At 41.0% G+C, this 15,091-nt stretch overlaps 1 protein-coding gene across 1 annotated transcript in view; it reads left to right on the top strand.

Moving 5' to 3' along the window:
- LOC128657109 (gastrula zinc finger protein XlCGF26.1-like) overlaps positions 1-13,822 on the top strand; it is a 36,752-nt gene extending 22,930 nt beyond the window's left edge. The window contains exons 2-3 of the mRNA XM_053711356.1: positions 8,535-8,642; positions 12,257-13,822. Of these exons, the coding sequence (XP_053567331.1) occupies positions 12,296-13,444 (1,149 nt within the window). The 5' untranslated portion in view covers positions 8,535-8,642; positions 12,257-12,295 and the 3' untranslated portion in view covers positions 13,445-13,822. The remainder of the gene's footprint in view (positions 1-8,534; positions 8,643-12,256) is intronic.
- The last annotated feature ends 1,269 nt before the right edge of the window (positions 13,823-15,091 follow it).

Below are 15,091 nucleotides of genomic sequence, written 5' to 3' on the forward strand. Positions count from 1 at the left end.
GGTGTGTGTGCAGGTGTGTTGTGTCTGAGGGACATGGGTTACAGGTGAGTGTGCAGGTGTGTTGTGTCTGAGGGACATGGGTTACAGGTGAGCGTGCAGGTGTGTTGTATCTGAGGGAGACAGGTTACAGGTGAGTGTGCAGGTGTGTTGTGTCTGAGGGACATGGGTTACAGGTGAGTGTGCAGGTGTGTTGTGTCTGAGGGACATGGGTTACAGGTGAGTGTGCACGTGTGTTGTGTCTGAGGGACATGGGTTACAGGTGAGCGTGCAGGTGTGTTGTGTCTGAGGGACATGGGTTACAGGTGAGTGTGCACGTGTGTTGTGTCTGAGCGACATGGGTTACAGGTGAGTGTGCATGTGTGTTGTGTCTGATGGACATGGGTTACAGGTGAGTGTGCACGTGTGTTGTGTCTGAGGGAGACAGGTTACAGGTGAGTGTGCAGGTATGTTGTGTCTGAGGGACATGGGTTACAGGTGAGTGTGCAGGTGTGTTGTGTCTGAGGGACATGGGTTACAGGTGAGTGTGCACGTGTGTTGTGTCTGAGGGACATGGGTTACAGGTGAGTTTGGAGGTGTGTTGTGTCTGAGGGACATGGGTTACAGGTGAGTGTGCACGTGTGTTGTGTCTCAGGGACATGGGTTACAGGTGAGTGTGCACGTGTGTTGTGTCTGAGGGAGACAGGTTACAGGTGAGTGTGCAGGTGTGTTGTGTCTGAGGGACATGGGTTACAGGTGAGTGTGCATGTGGGTTGTGTCTGAGATACATGGGTTACAGGTGAGTGTGCAGGTGTGTTGTGTCTGAGGGACATGGGTTACAGGTGAGTGTGCACGTGTGTTGTGTCTGAGGGATACAGGTTACAGGTGAGTGTGCAGGTGTGTTGTGTCTGAGGGACATGGGTTACAGGTGAGTGTGCAGGTTTGTTGTGTCTGAGGGACATGGGTTACAGGTGAGTGTGCATGTGTGTTGTGTCTGAGATACATGGGTTACAGGTGATTGTGCATGTGGGTTGTGTCTGAGATACATGGGTTACAGGTGAGTGTGCAGGTGTGTTGTGTCTGAGGGACATGGGTTACAGGTGAGTGTGCACGTGTGTTGTGTCTGAGGGACATGGGTTACAGGTGAGTGTGCACGTGTGTTGTGTCTAAGGGAGACAGGTTACAGGTGAGTGTCCAGGTGTGTTGTGTCTGAGGGACATGGGTTACAGGTGAGTGTGCACGTGTGTTGTGTCTGAGGGACATGGGTTACAGGTGAGCGTGCAGGTGTGTTGTGTCTGAGGGACATGGGTTACAGGTGAGTGTGCACGTGTGTTGTGTCTGAGCGACATGGGTTACAGGTGAGTGTGCATGTGTGTTGTGTCTGAGGGACATGGGTTACAGGTGAGTGTGCACGTGTGTTGTGTCTGAGGGAGACAGGTTACAGGTGAGTGTGCAGGTATGTTGTGTCTGAGGGACATGGGTTACAGGTGTGTGTGCAGGTGTGTTGTGTCTGAGGGACATGGGTTACAGGTGAGTGTGCAGGTGTGTTGTGTCTGAGGGACATGGGTTACAGGTGAGCGTGCAGGTGTGTTGTATCTGAGGGAGACAGGTTACAGGTGAGTGTGCAGGTGTGTTGTGTCTGAGGGACATGGGTTACAGGTGAGTGTGCACGTGTGTTGTGTCTGAGGGACATGGGTTACAGGTGAGCGTGCAGGTGTGTTGTGTCTGAGGGACATGGGTTACAGGTGAGTGTGCACGTGTGTTGTGTCTGAGCGACATGGGTTACAGGTGAGTGTGCATGTGTGTTGTGTCTGATGGACATGGGTTACAGGTGAGTGTGCACGTGTGTTGTGTCTGAGGGAGACAGGTTACAGGTGAGTGTGCAGGTATGTTGTGTCTGAGGGACATGGGTTACAGGTGAGTGTGCAGGTGTGTTGTGTCTGAGGGACATGGGTTACAGGTGAGTGTGCACGTGTGTTGTGTCTGAGGGACATGGGTTACAGGTGAGTTTGGAGGTGTGTTGTGTCTGAGGGACATGGGTTACAGGTGAGTGTGCACGTGTGTTGTGTCTGAGGGACATGGGTTACAGGTGAGTGTGCACGTGTGTTGTGTCTGAGGGAGACAGGTTACAGGTGAGTGTGCAGGTGTGTTGTGTCTGAGGGACATGGGTTACAGGTGAGTGTGCATGTGGGTTGTGTCTGAGATACATGGGTTACAGGTGAGTGTGCAGGTGTGTTGTGTCTGAGGGACATGGGTTACAGGTGAGTGTGCACGTGTGTTGTGTCTGAGGGATACAGGTTACAGGTGAGTGTGCAGGTGTGTTGTGTCTGAGGGACATGGGTTACAGGTGAGTGTGCAGGTTTGTTGTGTCTGAGGGACATGGGTTACAGGTGAGTGTGCATGTGTGTTGTGTCTGAGATACATGGGTTACAGGTGATTGTGCATGTGGGTTGTGTCTGAGATACATGGGTTACAGGTGAGTGTGCAGGTGTGTTGTGTCTGAGGGACATGGGTTACAGGTGAGTGTGCACGTGTGTTGTGTCTGAGGGACATGGGTTACAGGTGAGTGTGCATGTGTGTTGTGTCTGAGGGACATGGGTTACAGGTGAGTGTGCAAGTGTGTTGTGTCTGAGGGACATGGGTTACAGGTGAGTGTGCACGTGTGTTGTGTCTGAGGGAGACAGGTTACAGGTGAGTGTGCAGGTGTGTTGTGTCTGAGGGACATGGGTTACAGGTGAGTGTGCACGTGTGTTGTGTCTGAGGGAGACATGTTACAGGTGAGTGTGCAGGTGTGTTGTGTCTGAGGGATACAGGTTACAGGTGAGTGTGCACGTGTGTTGTGTCTGAGGGACATGGGTTACAGGTGAGTGTGCACGTGTGTTGTGTCTGAGGGACATGGGTTACAGGTGAGTGTGCACGTGTGTTGTGTCTGAGGGATACAGGCTACAGGTGAGTGTGCAGGGGTGTTGTGTCTGAGGGACATGGGTTACAGGTGAGTGTGCAGGGGTGTTGTGTCTGAGGGACATGGGTTACAGGTGAGTGTGCAGGGGTGATGTGTCTGAGGGACATGGGTTACAGGTGAGTGTGCAGGGGTGTTGTGTCTGAGGGACATGGGTTACAGGTGAGTGTGTTGTGTCTCAGGGACATGGGTTACAGGTGAGTGTGCAGGGGTGTTGTGTCTGAGGGACATGGCTTACAGGTGAGTGTGCAGGGGTGTTGTGTCTGAGGGACATGGCTTACAGGTGAGTGTGCAGGGGTGTTGTGTCTGAGGAACATGGGTTACAGGTGAGTGTGCAGGTGTGTTGTGTCTCAGGGACATGGGTCACAGGTGAGTGTGCACGTGTGTTGTGTCTCAGGGACATGGGTCACAGGTGAGTGTGCAGGTGTGTTGTGTCTCAGGGACTTGGGTCACAGGTGAGTGTGCAGGTGTGTTGTGTCTCAGGGACATGGGTCACAGGTGAGTGTGCAGGTGTGTTGTGTCTCAGGGACTTGGGTCACAGGTGAGTGTGCAGGTGTGTTTTGTGTCTCAGGGACATGGGTCACAGGTGAGTGTGCATGTGTTATGTCTCAGGGACATGGGTTACAGGTGAGTGTTGCGTCTCTGGTATGCAGATTACATGTTAGTGTGCATGTATGTTTATTCTGAGGGATACATGTTACAGGAGAGTGTGCATGTACATAGTGTCTGAGATGTTTGGGTCACAGGTGAGTGTGCCTAATAAATGTGATAATCTGGTAAATATTGATCTCATATGCCCTTTTTAATTTCTGGGTCATCACATGGTTTTATTTATAATAAGAGAGCTATTGATACATCCCACAAGGGCTATAAACAACTTACACATACAGGTGTATTCTCACTGTAAGGCTGTATGGATGTGATTCCTTTATATGGCTTAGGGACTGAGCGCGGAGGAGAACTGTATGTGTCTGATCACATGAAGACTGAGAAGGATGCAGTTCCTATAAATACAGCTACAGGTGATTATAGCTTATTAAAGGGACATTGTACACTAGACTTTTTTGCATAAATGTTTTGTAGATGATCCATTTATATAGCCCATCCGGGAGTGTTTTGTATAAATGTATAGTTTTGCTTATTTTTTTTAGAACGTTCTGCTTTTCAGACTCTTAACCAAGCCCCAAAGTTTTAGATGTTTACTGATGTGTGTGGCTTCTGTTTCTATAATCAGTTTTTTCATATGCAGGGAAGGGGGGGAGGTCTGCTGTTTTTTTCACTGCGTGTCCCAGCCTAACCTCAAATAAACATATATATATATATTGACGGCAGATAAGAGCCATAGGCCCAGCAAGTCTGCCCGATATTAGCTAAAAGTATGAACTTATCTAGTTTGTAGGGTAGCCTTATGCTTGTCCCAGGTATTCCTAAAGTCCGCCACAGTGTTTGTTATAACTACCTCTTGTGGAAGTTTATTCAATGAATCAATCACCCTTTCTGTAAAGAAGTTCCTCAAATTACTCCTTAATATACTACCCTTCAGCTTGAGACCATGGCCCCTTGTTCTTGAATTTTCCTTTTTATGTAAAATACTCACTGGCTCAGTTTTACTAAGCCCTTTAATATACTTGAAAGTTGCTATCAAATCACCTCTTTCCCTCACAACAGTGCTAAACTGGGAGCTTCTAAGTAAGTTTTTAAAAGGCTTTGTAGATCAGTATCTGTGCATAGTCTTGGTTATATTAGTGTCTATTACATGCAGTTAAAGGAACAGTCAAGTCCAAAAAAAACTTTCATGTTTCAAATAGGACATGTAATTTTAAACAACTTTCCAATTTACTTTTATCACCAATTTTGCTTTGTTCTTTTGGTATTCTTAGTTGAAAGCTAGACCTAGGAAGGCTCATGTGATAATTTCTAAGCCCTTGAAGGCCGCCTCTAATCACATGCTTTTGTATTTGCTTTTCACAGCAGGGGAGAGCTAGTTCAGGTAAACCCTATAGATAACATTGTGAGCACGCCCGTGGATTGTGGCAGACACTGCACTAATTGGCTAAAATGAAAGTCAATAGATAATAAATAAAATGTCATGTGATCAGGGGGCTGTCAGAAGATGCTTACATACAAGTTAATCACAGAGGTAAAAAGTGTATTATTATAACTGTGTTGGTTATGCAAAACTGGGGAATGGGTAATAAAGGGATTATCTATCTTTTAAAACAACAACATTTCTGGTGTTGACTGTCCCTTTAAGTAAAGGAAGGATTCTGTGATGTGACACTTTATCTCATGTAAATAACAGATATATTTACTCAGATGGTTATACAGCAGACAGTGTAAGGCTTATGTAAATAACAGATATATTATATACATTATATAGTTACATAGCAGATAGTGTAAGTCTTAGGTAAATAACAGCTGTATTATATACATTATATAGTTACACAGCAGACAGTGTAAGGCTAATGTAAATAACAGATATACGTATTATATAAATTATATAGTTACACAGCAGACAGTGTAAGTCTTATATAAATAACAGATATATTATATACATTATATAGTTACACAGCAGACAGTGTAAGGCTTATGTAAATAACAGATATATTATATACATTATATAGTTACACAGCAGACAGTGTAAGGCTTAGGTAAATAACAGATATATTATATACATTATATAGTTACACAGCAGACAGTGTAAGGCTTAGGTAAATAACAGATATATTATATACATTATATAGTTACACAGCAGACTGTGTAAGGCTTATGTAAATAACAGATATATACGTATTATATACATTATATAGTTACACAGCAGACAGTGTAAGGCTTAGGTAAATAACAGATATATTATATACATTATATAGTTACACAGCAGACTGTGTAAGGCTTATGTAAATAACAGATATATACGTATTATATACATTATATAGTTACACAGCAGACAGTGTAAGGCTTAGGTAAATAACAGATCTATTATATACATTATATTTTTACACAGCAGACAGTGTAAGTCTTATGTAAATAACAGATATATTATATTCATTATATAGTTACACAGCAGACAGTGTAAGGCTAATGTAAATAACAGATATATGATATACATTATATAGTTACACAGCAGACAGTGTAAGGCTAATGTAAATAACGGATATATTATATACATTATATAGTTACACAGCAGACAGTGTAAGGCTAATGTAAATAACAGATATATTATATAGTTACACAGCAGACAGTGTAAGGCTTAGGTAAATCAAATACAGTTTTTTAGCAAACAAAATGAACCTGCTGACTTAGCCACAAAACTCTGTAATATTCCTCTCAGCTCCTCCATGTGATTTCACAGCTGTTGCCAACCTGACAGAATTGAAAATTTGAAAATTGTAATTTAAATGATAGTTTTCTTTGATTATTTTAAGCCTTTTTTTGTTTTCTATGTGACATGTTTGAGGGGCACAGGTCAGGGGTGAGTATTTGTGTGTGACATGTCAGGGACACAGGGCAACCGTAATTATACTTGTGTGACATGTCTGAGGGGAACCGGTGAGTGTATGTGTGTGACATGTCTGAGGGCACCGGTGAGTGTATGTGTGTGACATGTCTGAGGGATACAGGGCACAGGTGAGTGTACGTGTGTGATGTGTCTGAGGGATACAGGGCACAGGTGAGTGTATGTGTGTGATGTGTCTGAGGGATAAAGGGTACAGGTGAGTGTATGTGTGTGATGTGTCTGAGGGATGCAGACACAGGTGAGTGTATGTGTGTGACGTGTCTGAGGGATACAGGGCACAGGTGAGTGTATGTGTGTGACATGTCTGAGGGCACAGGTGAGTGTATGTGTGTAACATGTCTGAGGGATACAGGGCACAGGTGAGTGTATGTGTGTGACATGTCTGAGGGCACAGGTGAGTGTATGTGTGTAACATGTCTGAGGGCACAGGTGAGTGTATGTGTGTGACATGTCTGAGGGATACAGGGCACAGGTGAGTGTATGTGTGTGACATGTCTGAGGGATACAGGGCACAGGTGAGTGTATGTGTGTGATGTGTCTGAGGGATGCAGGCACAGGTGAGTGTATGTGTGTGAGGTGTCTGAGGGATACAGGGCACAGGTGAGTGTACATGTGTGATGTGACTGAGGGATGCAGACACAGGTGAGTGTATGTGTGTGACATGTCTGAGGGATACAGGCACAGGTGAGTGTATGTGTGTGACATGTCTGAGGGCACAGGTGAGTGTATGTGTGTGACATGTCTGAGGGATACAGGGCACAGGTGAGTGTATGTGTGTGACATGTCTGAGGGCACAGGTGAGTGTATGTGTGTGACATGTCTGAGGGATGCAGGCACAGGTGAGTGTATGTATGTGAGGTGTCTGAGGGATGCAGGCACAGATGAGTGTATGTGTGTGAGGTGTCTGAGGGATACAGGGCACAGGTGAGTGTACATGTGTGATGTGACTGAGGGATGCAGACACAGGTGAGTGTATGTGTGTGACATGTCTGAGGGATGCAGGCACAGGTGAGTGTATGTGTGTGACATGTCTGAGGGCACAGGTGAGTGTATGTGTGTGACATGTCTGAGGGATGCAGGCACAGGTGAGTGTATGTATGTGAGGTGTCTGAGGGATGCAGGCACAGATGAGTGTATGTGTGTGAGGTGTCTGAGGGATACAGGGCACAGGTGAGTGTACATGTGTGATGTGACTGAGGGATGCAGACACAGGTGAGTGTATGTGTGTGACATGTCTGAGGGATGCAGGCACAGGTGAGTGTATGTGTGTGACATGTCTGAGGGCACAGGTGAGTGTATGTGTGTGAAATGTCTGAGGGATACAGGGCACAGGTGAGTGTATGTGTGTGACATGTCTGAGGGATGCAGGCACAGGTGAGTGTATGTGTGTGACATGTCTGAGAGATACAGGGCACAGGTGAGTGTATGTGTGTGATGTGTCTGAGGGATGCAGGCACAGGTGAGTGTATGTGTGTGACATGTCTGAGGGATGCAGGCACAGGTGAGTGTATGTGTGTGACATGTCTGAGGGCACAGGTGAGTGTATGTGTGTGACATGTCTGAGGGATGCAGACGCAGGTGAGTGTATGTGTGTGACATGTCTGAGGGATACAGGCACAGGTGAGTGTATGTGTGTGACATGTCTGAGGGCACAGGTGAGTGTATGTGTGTGACATGTCTGAGGGATGCAGGCACAGGTGAGTGTATGTGTGTGACATGTCTGAGGGATGCAGGCACAGGTGAGTGTATGTGTGTGACATGTCTGAGGGATGCAGGCACAGGTGAGTGTATGTGTGTGACATGTCTGAGGGATGCAGGCACAGGTGAGTGTATGTGTGTGACATGTCTGAGGGATGCAGGCACAGGTGAGTGTATTGGTGTGACATGTCTGAGGGATGCAGGCACAGGTGAGTGTATGTGTGTGACATGTCTGAGGGATACAGGCACAGGTGAGTGTATGTGTGTGACATGTCTGAGGGATGCAGGCACAGGTGAGTGTACATGTGAAATTCAGATATTGCAATTTTTTTGTGCAGTGCTATAAAACTTAAATGTGACTATTTATTTGTATGATCTATGCAGGTGATGTTAAGACTGAAGTCACACTTAATGCTGAACAAACAAATGATCTGTGTGTAAAGAGTCAGCTGGATGCTGTGAAGCAGGAAATCAGTGACAATATCAGTACAGGTGAGTGCACGTGTGTGATGTGTCTGAGGGATACAGATCACCTGTCCCACTAGGCACAAGGAGGTTTTTTATTAGGGGAGAGAGATACATTTTTAGACCCCTCATCTCAATAAAACACAGATGAAAACTCCAAATTTTTTTGTAGTTGATTGTGATATGATTTATGTGGGACTGAAATCCAAGTCTAAATTCAGTGAGTGCAAAATCCTGAAAATGACTTCATCTCAGGGGAAAGATATTTCTTAGTAAAGAAAAAAATGTGTCTGAATTTAAAGGGATAGTAAACTCCAAAATTTTCTTTTATGGTTCAGATAGAACATACAATTTTAAACAAGTTTCCAATTTACTTCTATTATCAAATTTGCTTAATTCTCTTGTTATCCATTGCTGAAGGGACAGCATTGCACTACTGGCAGCTAGCTAAACATATCTAGTTAGCCAATCACAAGAGACAAATGTGTGCAGGCACCAATTAGCAGCAGCTCCCACTAGTGTATGATATGTGCGTATTCATTTTTAACAAGAAATACTAAGAGAACAAAGCACATTTGAAAATAGAAGTGAATTTAAGTGTCTTAAAATAACATGCTCTATCTGAATCATGCAAGTTTAATTTTGACTTTCCTATCCCTTTAATTAAAGGACCAGTCAACACATTAGATTTGCATAATCAAGAAATGCAAGATAACAAGACAATGCAATAGCACTTAGTCTGAACTTCAAATAAGTAGTAGATTTTTTTATAACAAATTTCATAGTTATGTATATTTCCACTCCCCTTGTACCATGTGATAGCAATCAGCCAATCACAAATGCATATACGTATAGTCTGTGAATTCTTGCACATGCTCGGTAGGATCTGGTGACTCAAAAATTGTAAATATAAAAGACTGCATATTTTTTTTAATGGAAGTAAATTGGAAAGTTGTTTAAAATTACATGCTGTATCTGAATCATGCAAATTTAATTTAACCTGAGTGTCCCTTTAAATCCCTAAACAAAATCTTATATCTTCTGCCATATCACTGTTATATTCTCCGTCACAAGCAACACATGTTAAACGGACATAAAACAAGTTGAGATAGAGACAAAATATAATAATATGTACATTAATTAACTTACCTGCAAATTTATACTGCAGTGCCTCGCCATTAACCCTTTCTTTTAAGTTTCTGAATTGCACAGCTCTAACTCCCCCCACACAATCCCTTTTATGGCTGTAGCTATATCCATTGTTGTTTTGGTAAAATGCACAAATGAATAGGGATTATCTGCTGGAGCATGCCTAGAAGCTGTGAACTCAGGTGAAATACAATGCCTGTGTCTAAACACTGATAAGAGGGGTGGAGCACAGTGTCCAGACAGCATGGCTATTTTAAGTATTTTTGCTTATTTTTGAAAATTATTTTAAAATACTTCCCAACAATTTTGAAACAATTATTTTATGCAAACTATTTTTACTTAATTAGCCCTTTTAGGATATGTACAGATCTCAATCTGTTTTATGGCACTTTAAGATAACTAAGTCTTTAAAATATATATATATATATATATATATATATATATATATATATATATATATATATATATATATATATATATATATATATATATATATACCAGAAACTCTTTTTGAAGCTTCTATTAAGAAATGTGTAATGTACAAGCTTCTATAAATGGTTTCTCCAGATCTGTACACATTATACACGGTTGTGCCTCACTTGTGATTTGTAAAGTGTCTTAAAAACCCTATGTTTTGCTGCTGCTATTTTGCTATTATGAGCAGTCAGTGCATTTATATAAAAAGAGTTAACAAATAAAATTACACAATGCAAAACAGTTTTCAAAAATAAAAGGGAGACAATATTACAGAACCTATAACTTTACCTGAAGAATAGACACTGCTTCCTGGGAGATGGAATGGAGAATAATCAGAATATGCTGTGCATGCATCCTCCCATGTAGAATGACAAAATTATATTATTGAAATCAAAGTTATATGCACTTTTCTCAGAGATCAGATTTCTTGTCCAAACTTCTTTCCAGAATGGGCAATGAGATTAACCACCCCTCTGTTTTATGGCATAAAAGCTCTGAGACCCTGGCTGAAAACTATATAACAACTTATACCTTTCTGTGATGTAAATCCAATGCATACACCCATATAAGCAATCCCCTCGTGACATCAGGAGGATTAGTTTGATACCAGACATGACATGGTTGTCATATTTTTATCATCTAGTGTCTTATATGTGATAAGAGCATGTCTTAAGATAAACTAGTGTCACCTCTGATAGACCTAAGGTTTAATCATTGACTCATAAAAATCACTGTATTGCAAAGACTTAATTACCCCCTTTATCCTGTTGAACCAGGTGCAGGAAAATCATTGGTCTCATAATTTATTTATTTTTTAGGCACTTTTGGTACAGATTTTGAAATGGCACAGTAGAAAAAATTAACCCCTGGCATCCAAAAATCATGAGGTCCTCATGACAGGGGGGAAATAAATAGTAAAATATATTTCAAAGTTGTTTCATTAAACATTACTAACATTTTACATAAATATCTGAAGGTGTTTACTATAACTTTAACTCCTTTTTCTAAGCAATCAATGGTTAAGTAATCATGTGGCCACTACACATTACTGGATCTTGAACTTTTGTGTTGCCTCTTTTTGTTTTGAACAAATGTGTCAGCCCTTCAGTACAGCCCTGCGTCATTTATATTTAGTCTGATAAGGAGACAATATCTGCAGGATTACTTAACCCTTAAGTCAGTTCCAATTTTTAATTTTAGTGCAGTTTTAAAGCCCTGTAAGAATTATTGCTTACAATCTTTGAAAATGTACATTTATCTACACTGAAATGCATATTTTGTTCTAGAGAGGGGTACAACATGCAATGAAGAGAAAACAAGCTTTACAAAGTCAATAAAGGAGGCATTATGACTGGGGAAAAAAAATCTAAAGCAACATTTGTGCACACAAACAATAGTTGTAAAGTGTGTTTTTTTTTTTTTTACTAAAGTAATTGTTTTCCTGAACTGTATACAACACTTTGAAATATTTATTTTTCAATTAATCTTCAAAGAACTTTAATAGCAGAATTAATTTCAAAAATATTTATTTGCATATGTTCACCATATAGTGATTTTAAACATAAATGTACTTTTTAATATGAAATTATGTGAAGAAAGTCTTCATTATAGGTGAAGAATATGCAGTATAAATGTAACATTCTGGAAAAAAACAACTAAAGCTGAATGCTTTGTGCACAAAGCCAAGTTATAAAGAGTAGTTTTGAAATTGAATAATTGTATTTGTAAACTTGTCTGTGAATTTTAAATGTTAAATATATTTAAGAAAAATAATAGGTAAAAAACCTTACTAAATAATTCATATTTATTTCAGTGACTGACATATATGTGATGCTGGGGAGTCTAAAAAAATATTCTGTAGTATCCACTAAACTGCCGATGGGGGCTGGGGAAAGGTGTAGGGTCATAGCTGGACCCCTTCTCTTGTAATAGACACGTATTCAGAATGGTTGAAATGTTTTAAACATAAAATAGGTATGCCATTAATAAATAGCATTATTTCTATTATATTTCAGGTAGCTTCACAAACTACAAAAATCCTAGTTACAGTCAGAATGCAGATGCATCTTTCAACCTTCTTCAGGATAAAAAAAAGCCATGTAGAAAATGTATGTTCTGAATGTGGAAAATGTTTTACTAAGAAATCATCTCTCATTGGTCATCAGAAAATGCATACAGGAGAGAAAGCATTTTCATGTTCTCATTGTGGGAAATGTTTTACTCTGAAATCAAATCTTATTCATCATCAGAAAATTCATACAGGTGAGAAACCATTTTCATGTTATGAATGTGGGAAATGTTTTACCTGGAAATCATCTCTTAAATATCATCTTATAAATCATACAGGAGAGAGAGGATTTTCATGTTCTGAATGTGGGAAATGTTTTGCCCGAAAATCAATCCTTATTACTCATGAGAAAATTCATACAGGAAGACAATTATTTTCATGTTCTGAATGTGGGAAATGTTTTATCCATAAATCAAATCTTAATATTCATCAGAAAATTCATGCAGGATATAAATCATTTTCATGTTCTGAATGTGGGAAAAGTTTTACTCTGAAATCAACTCTGATTACTCATCAGAAAATTCACACAGGTGAAAAAATATTTTTATGTTCTGAATGTGGAAAATCATTTACCAATAAATCATATCTTATTGACCATCAAAAATGTCATACAGGAGTGAAAGCATTTTCATGTTCTCACTGTGGGAAAGGTTTTACCCGGAAAACAACGCTTAATAATCATCAGAAAATTCATACTGCTGAAAAAGCATTTTCATGTTCTCACTGTGGGAAATGTTTTACTCTAAAATCAAATCTTAATACTCATCAGAAAATTCATACATGTGAGAAACCATTTTCATGTTCTGAATGTGGGAAATGTTTTATATTAAAATCGTCTCTTAAATATCATCATCAAATTCATACAGGAGAGAGAGGATTTTCATGTTCTGAATGTGGGAAATGTTTTACTCTAAAATCATCCCTTATTACTCATTGGAAAATTCATACAGGAGAGAAAGCATTTTCATGTTCTAAATGTGGGAAATGTTTTACTCTGAAATCATCCCTTATTACTCATCAGAAAATTCATACAGGAGAGAAAGTATTTTCATGTTCTGAATGTGGGAAATGTTTTATTCAGAAATCACATCTTATTACGCATCAGAAAATCCATATTAGAAGAAATCCGAGTTAAACCTAGTAAGTACATAGGGTGACTCATAGTCCTTTTCTGCACAATACCTAGAGTGCTGATGATGATTATACGTCTTTCTCTGGGTTCATGCTTTTGGAGCTGTTTAAGGACCCCTCTGTACCTGAAGCTTGTTTACAAGATAGCCTAGTGTGTTTATTATCACTAGAGGGGGATCAGGGATTTCAATATAGGTTAGAATAGCCAAGTTATCACCTTGTGTAAATAAAATGTGCATTTATTTTAGCATATGTTTATAGATGGGAGCTCCTATGTGCAGATAAAAGTTATATAAATATACCCAAAGACTTTTGAAGTTGATAAACCCTTGTTTTTGAGGGCATTATAGTCAGGTGATAATTAAAATAGAATTTAAAGAGACAGTGTACCCTAAGTCTTTCTTTCCTTTAATTTATTCTCTAGGATCCATTTAACCTGCTGTGGTGTGTTTTGTTTTTTTAACATATAGTTAATTTACCTTTTATATCAGCATTTGAAAGAGCTGATTTCTAATATAAGGTACGACGAGTCCACGGATTCATCCTTTACTTGTGGGATATAGTCCTCCTGCTAACAGGAAGTGGCAAAGAGCACCACAGCAGAGCTGTCTATATAGCTCCACCCCCCAGTCATTCTATTTGCCTACTCTAAGTACAAGGAAGGGTAAAGTGAAAGAGGTGATAAAATATTAGTTTTTAATTAGCATTACCAGTTTGTGGCTCTTCCTTTCGGGTTAGCCACAGCTCCCAGAATTTTCACAAAGGTGCTAGGGTCCCTTCTGGCGGTTCTAAGACCGCGGGGCATAGCAGTGGCGCCTTATCTGGACGATATCTTAATTCAGGCGTCGACTTACCAACTAGCCAAGTCTCACATGGACATCGTGTTGGCTTTTCTAAGATCTCACGGGTGGAAGGTGAACGTAAAAAAGAGTTCACTTATCCCTCTCACAAGAGTTCCATTCCTGGGAACTCTGATAGATTCGGTGGACATGAGAATTTTTCTGACAGAGGTCAGGAAATCAAAGATTTTAACCACCTGCCGAGCTCTTCATTCCATTCCTCGGCCGTCAGTGGCTCAGTGTATGGAGGTAATCGGACTAATGGTAGCGGCAATGGACATAGTTCCGTTTGCTCGCTTACATCTCAGACCACTGCAACTATGCATGCTCGAACAGTGGAATGGGGATTATGCAGATTTATCTCCTCAGATAAATCTGGATCAAGAGACCAGAGACTCTTCTTTGGTGGTTGTCACAGGATCATCTGTCCCAGGGAATGTGTTTCCGCAGGCCAGTGTGGGTCATAGTGACGACGGACACCAGCCTTTTGGGCTGGGGTGCAGTCTGGAATTCCCTGAAAGCACAGGGTTTGTGGTCTCAGGAGGAGGCTCTCCTCCCGATTTAAATATTCTAGAACTGAGAGCGATATTCAACGCGCTTCAGGCGTGGCCTCAGCTGGCTTCGGCCAAATTCATAAGATTCCAGTCAGACAATATCACGACTGTAGCATATATCAATCATCAGGGGGGAACAAAGAGTTCTCTAGCGATGATAGAGGTTTCCAAAATAATTTGATGGGCAGAGACTCACTCTTGCCATCTATCAGCAATCTATATCCCAGGAGTGGAGAACTGGGAAGCAGATTTTCTAAG

Source organism: Bombina bombina, chromosome 4 (assembly GCF_027579735.1).
Source record: "Bombina bombina isolate aBomBom1 chromosome 4, aBomBom1.pri, whole genome shotgun sequence".
NCBI lineage: Eukaryota > Metazoa > Chordata > Amphibia > Anura > Bombinatoridae > Bombina > Bombina bombina.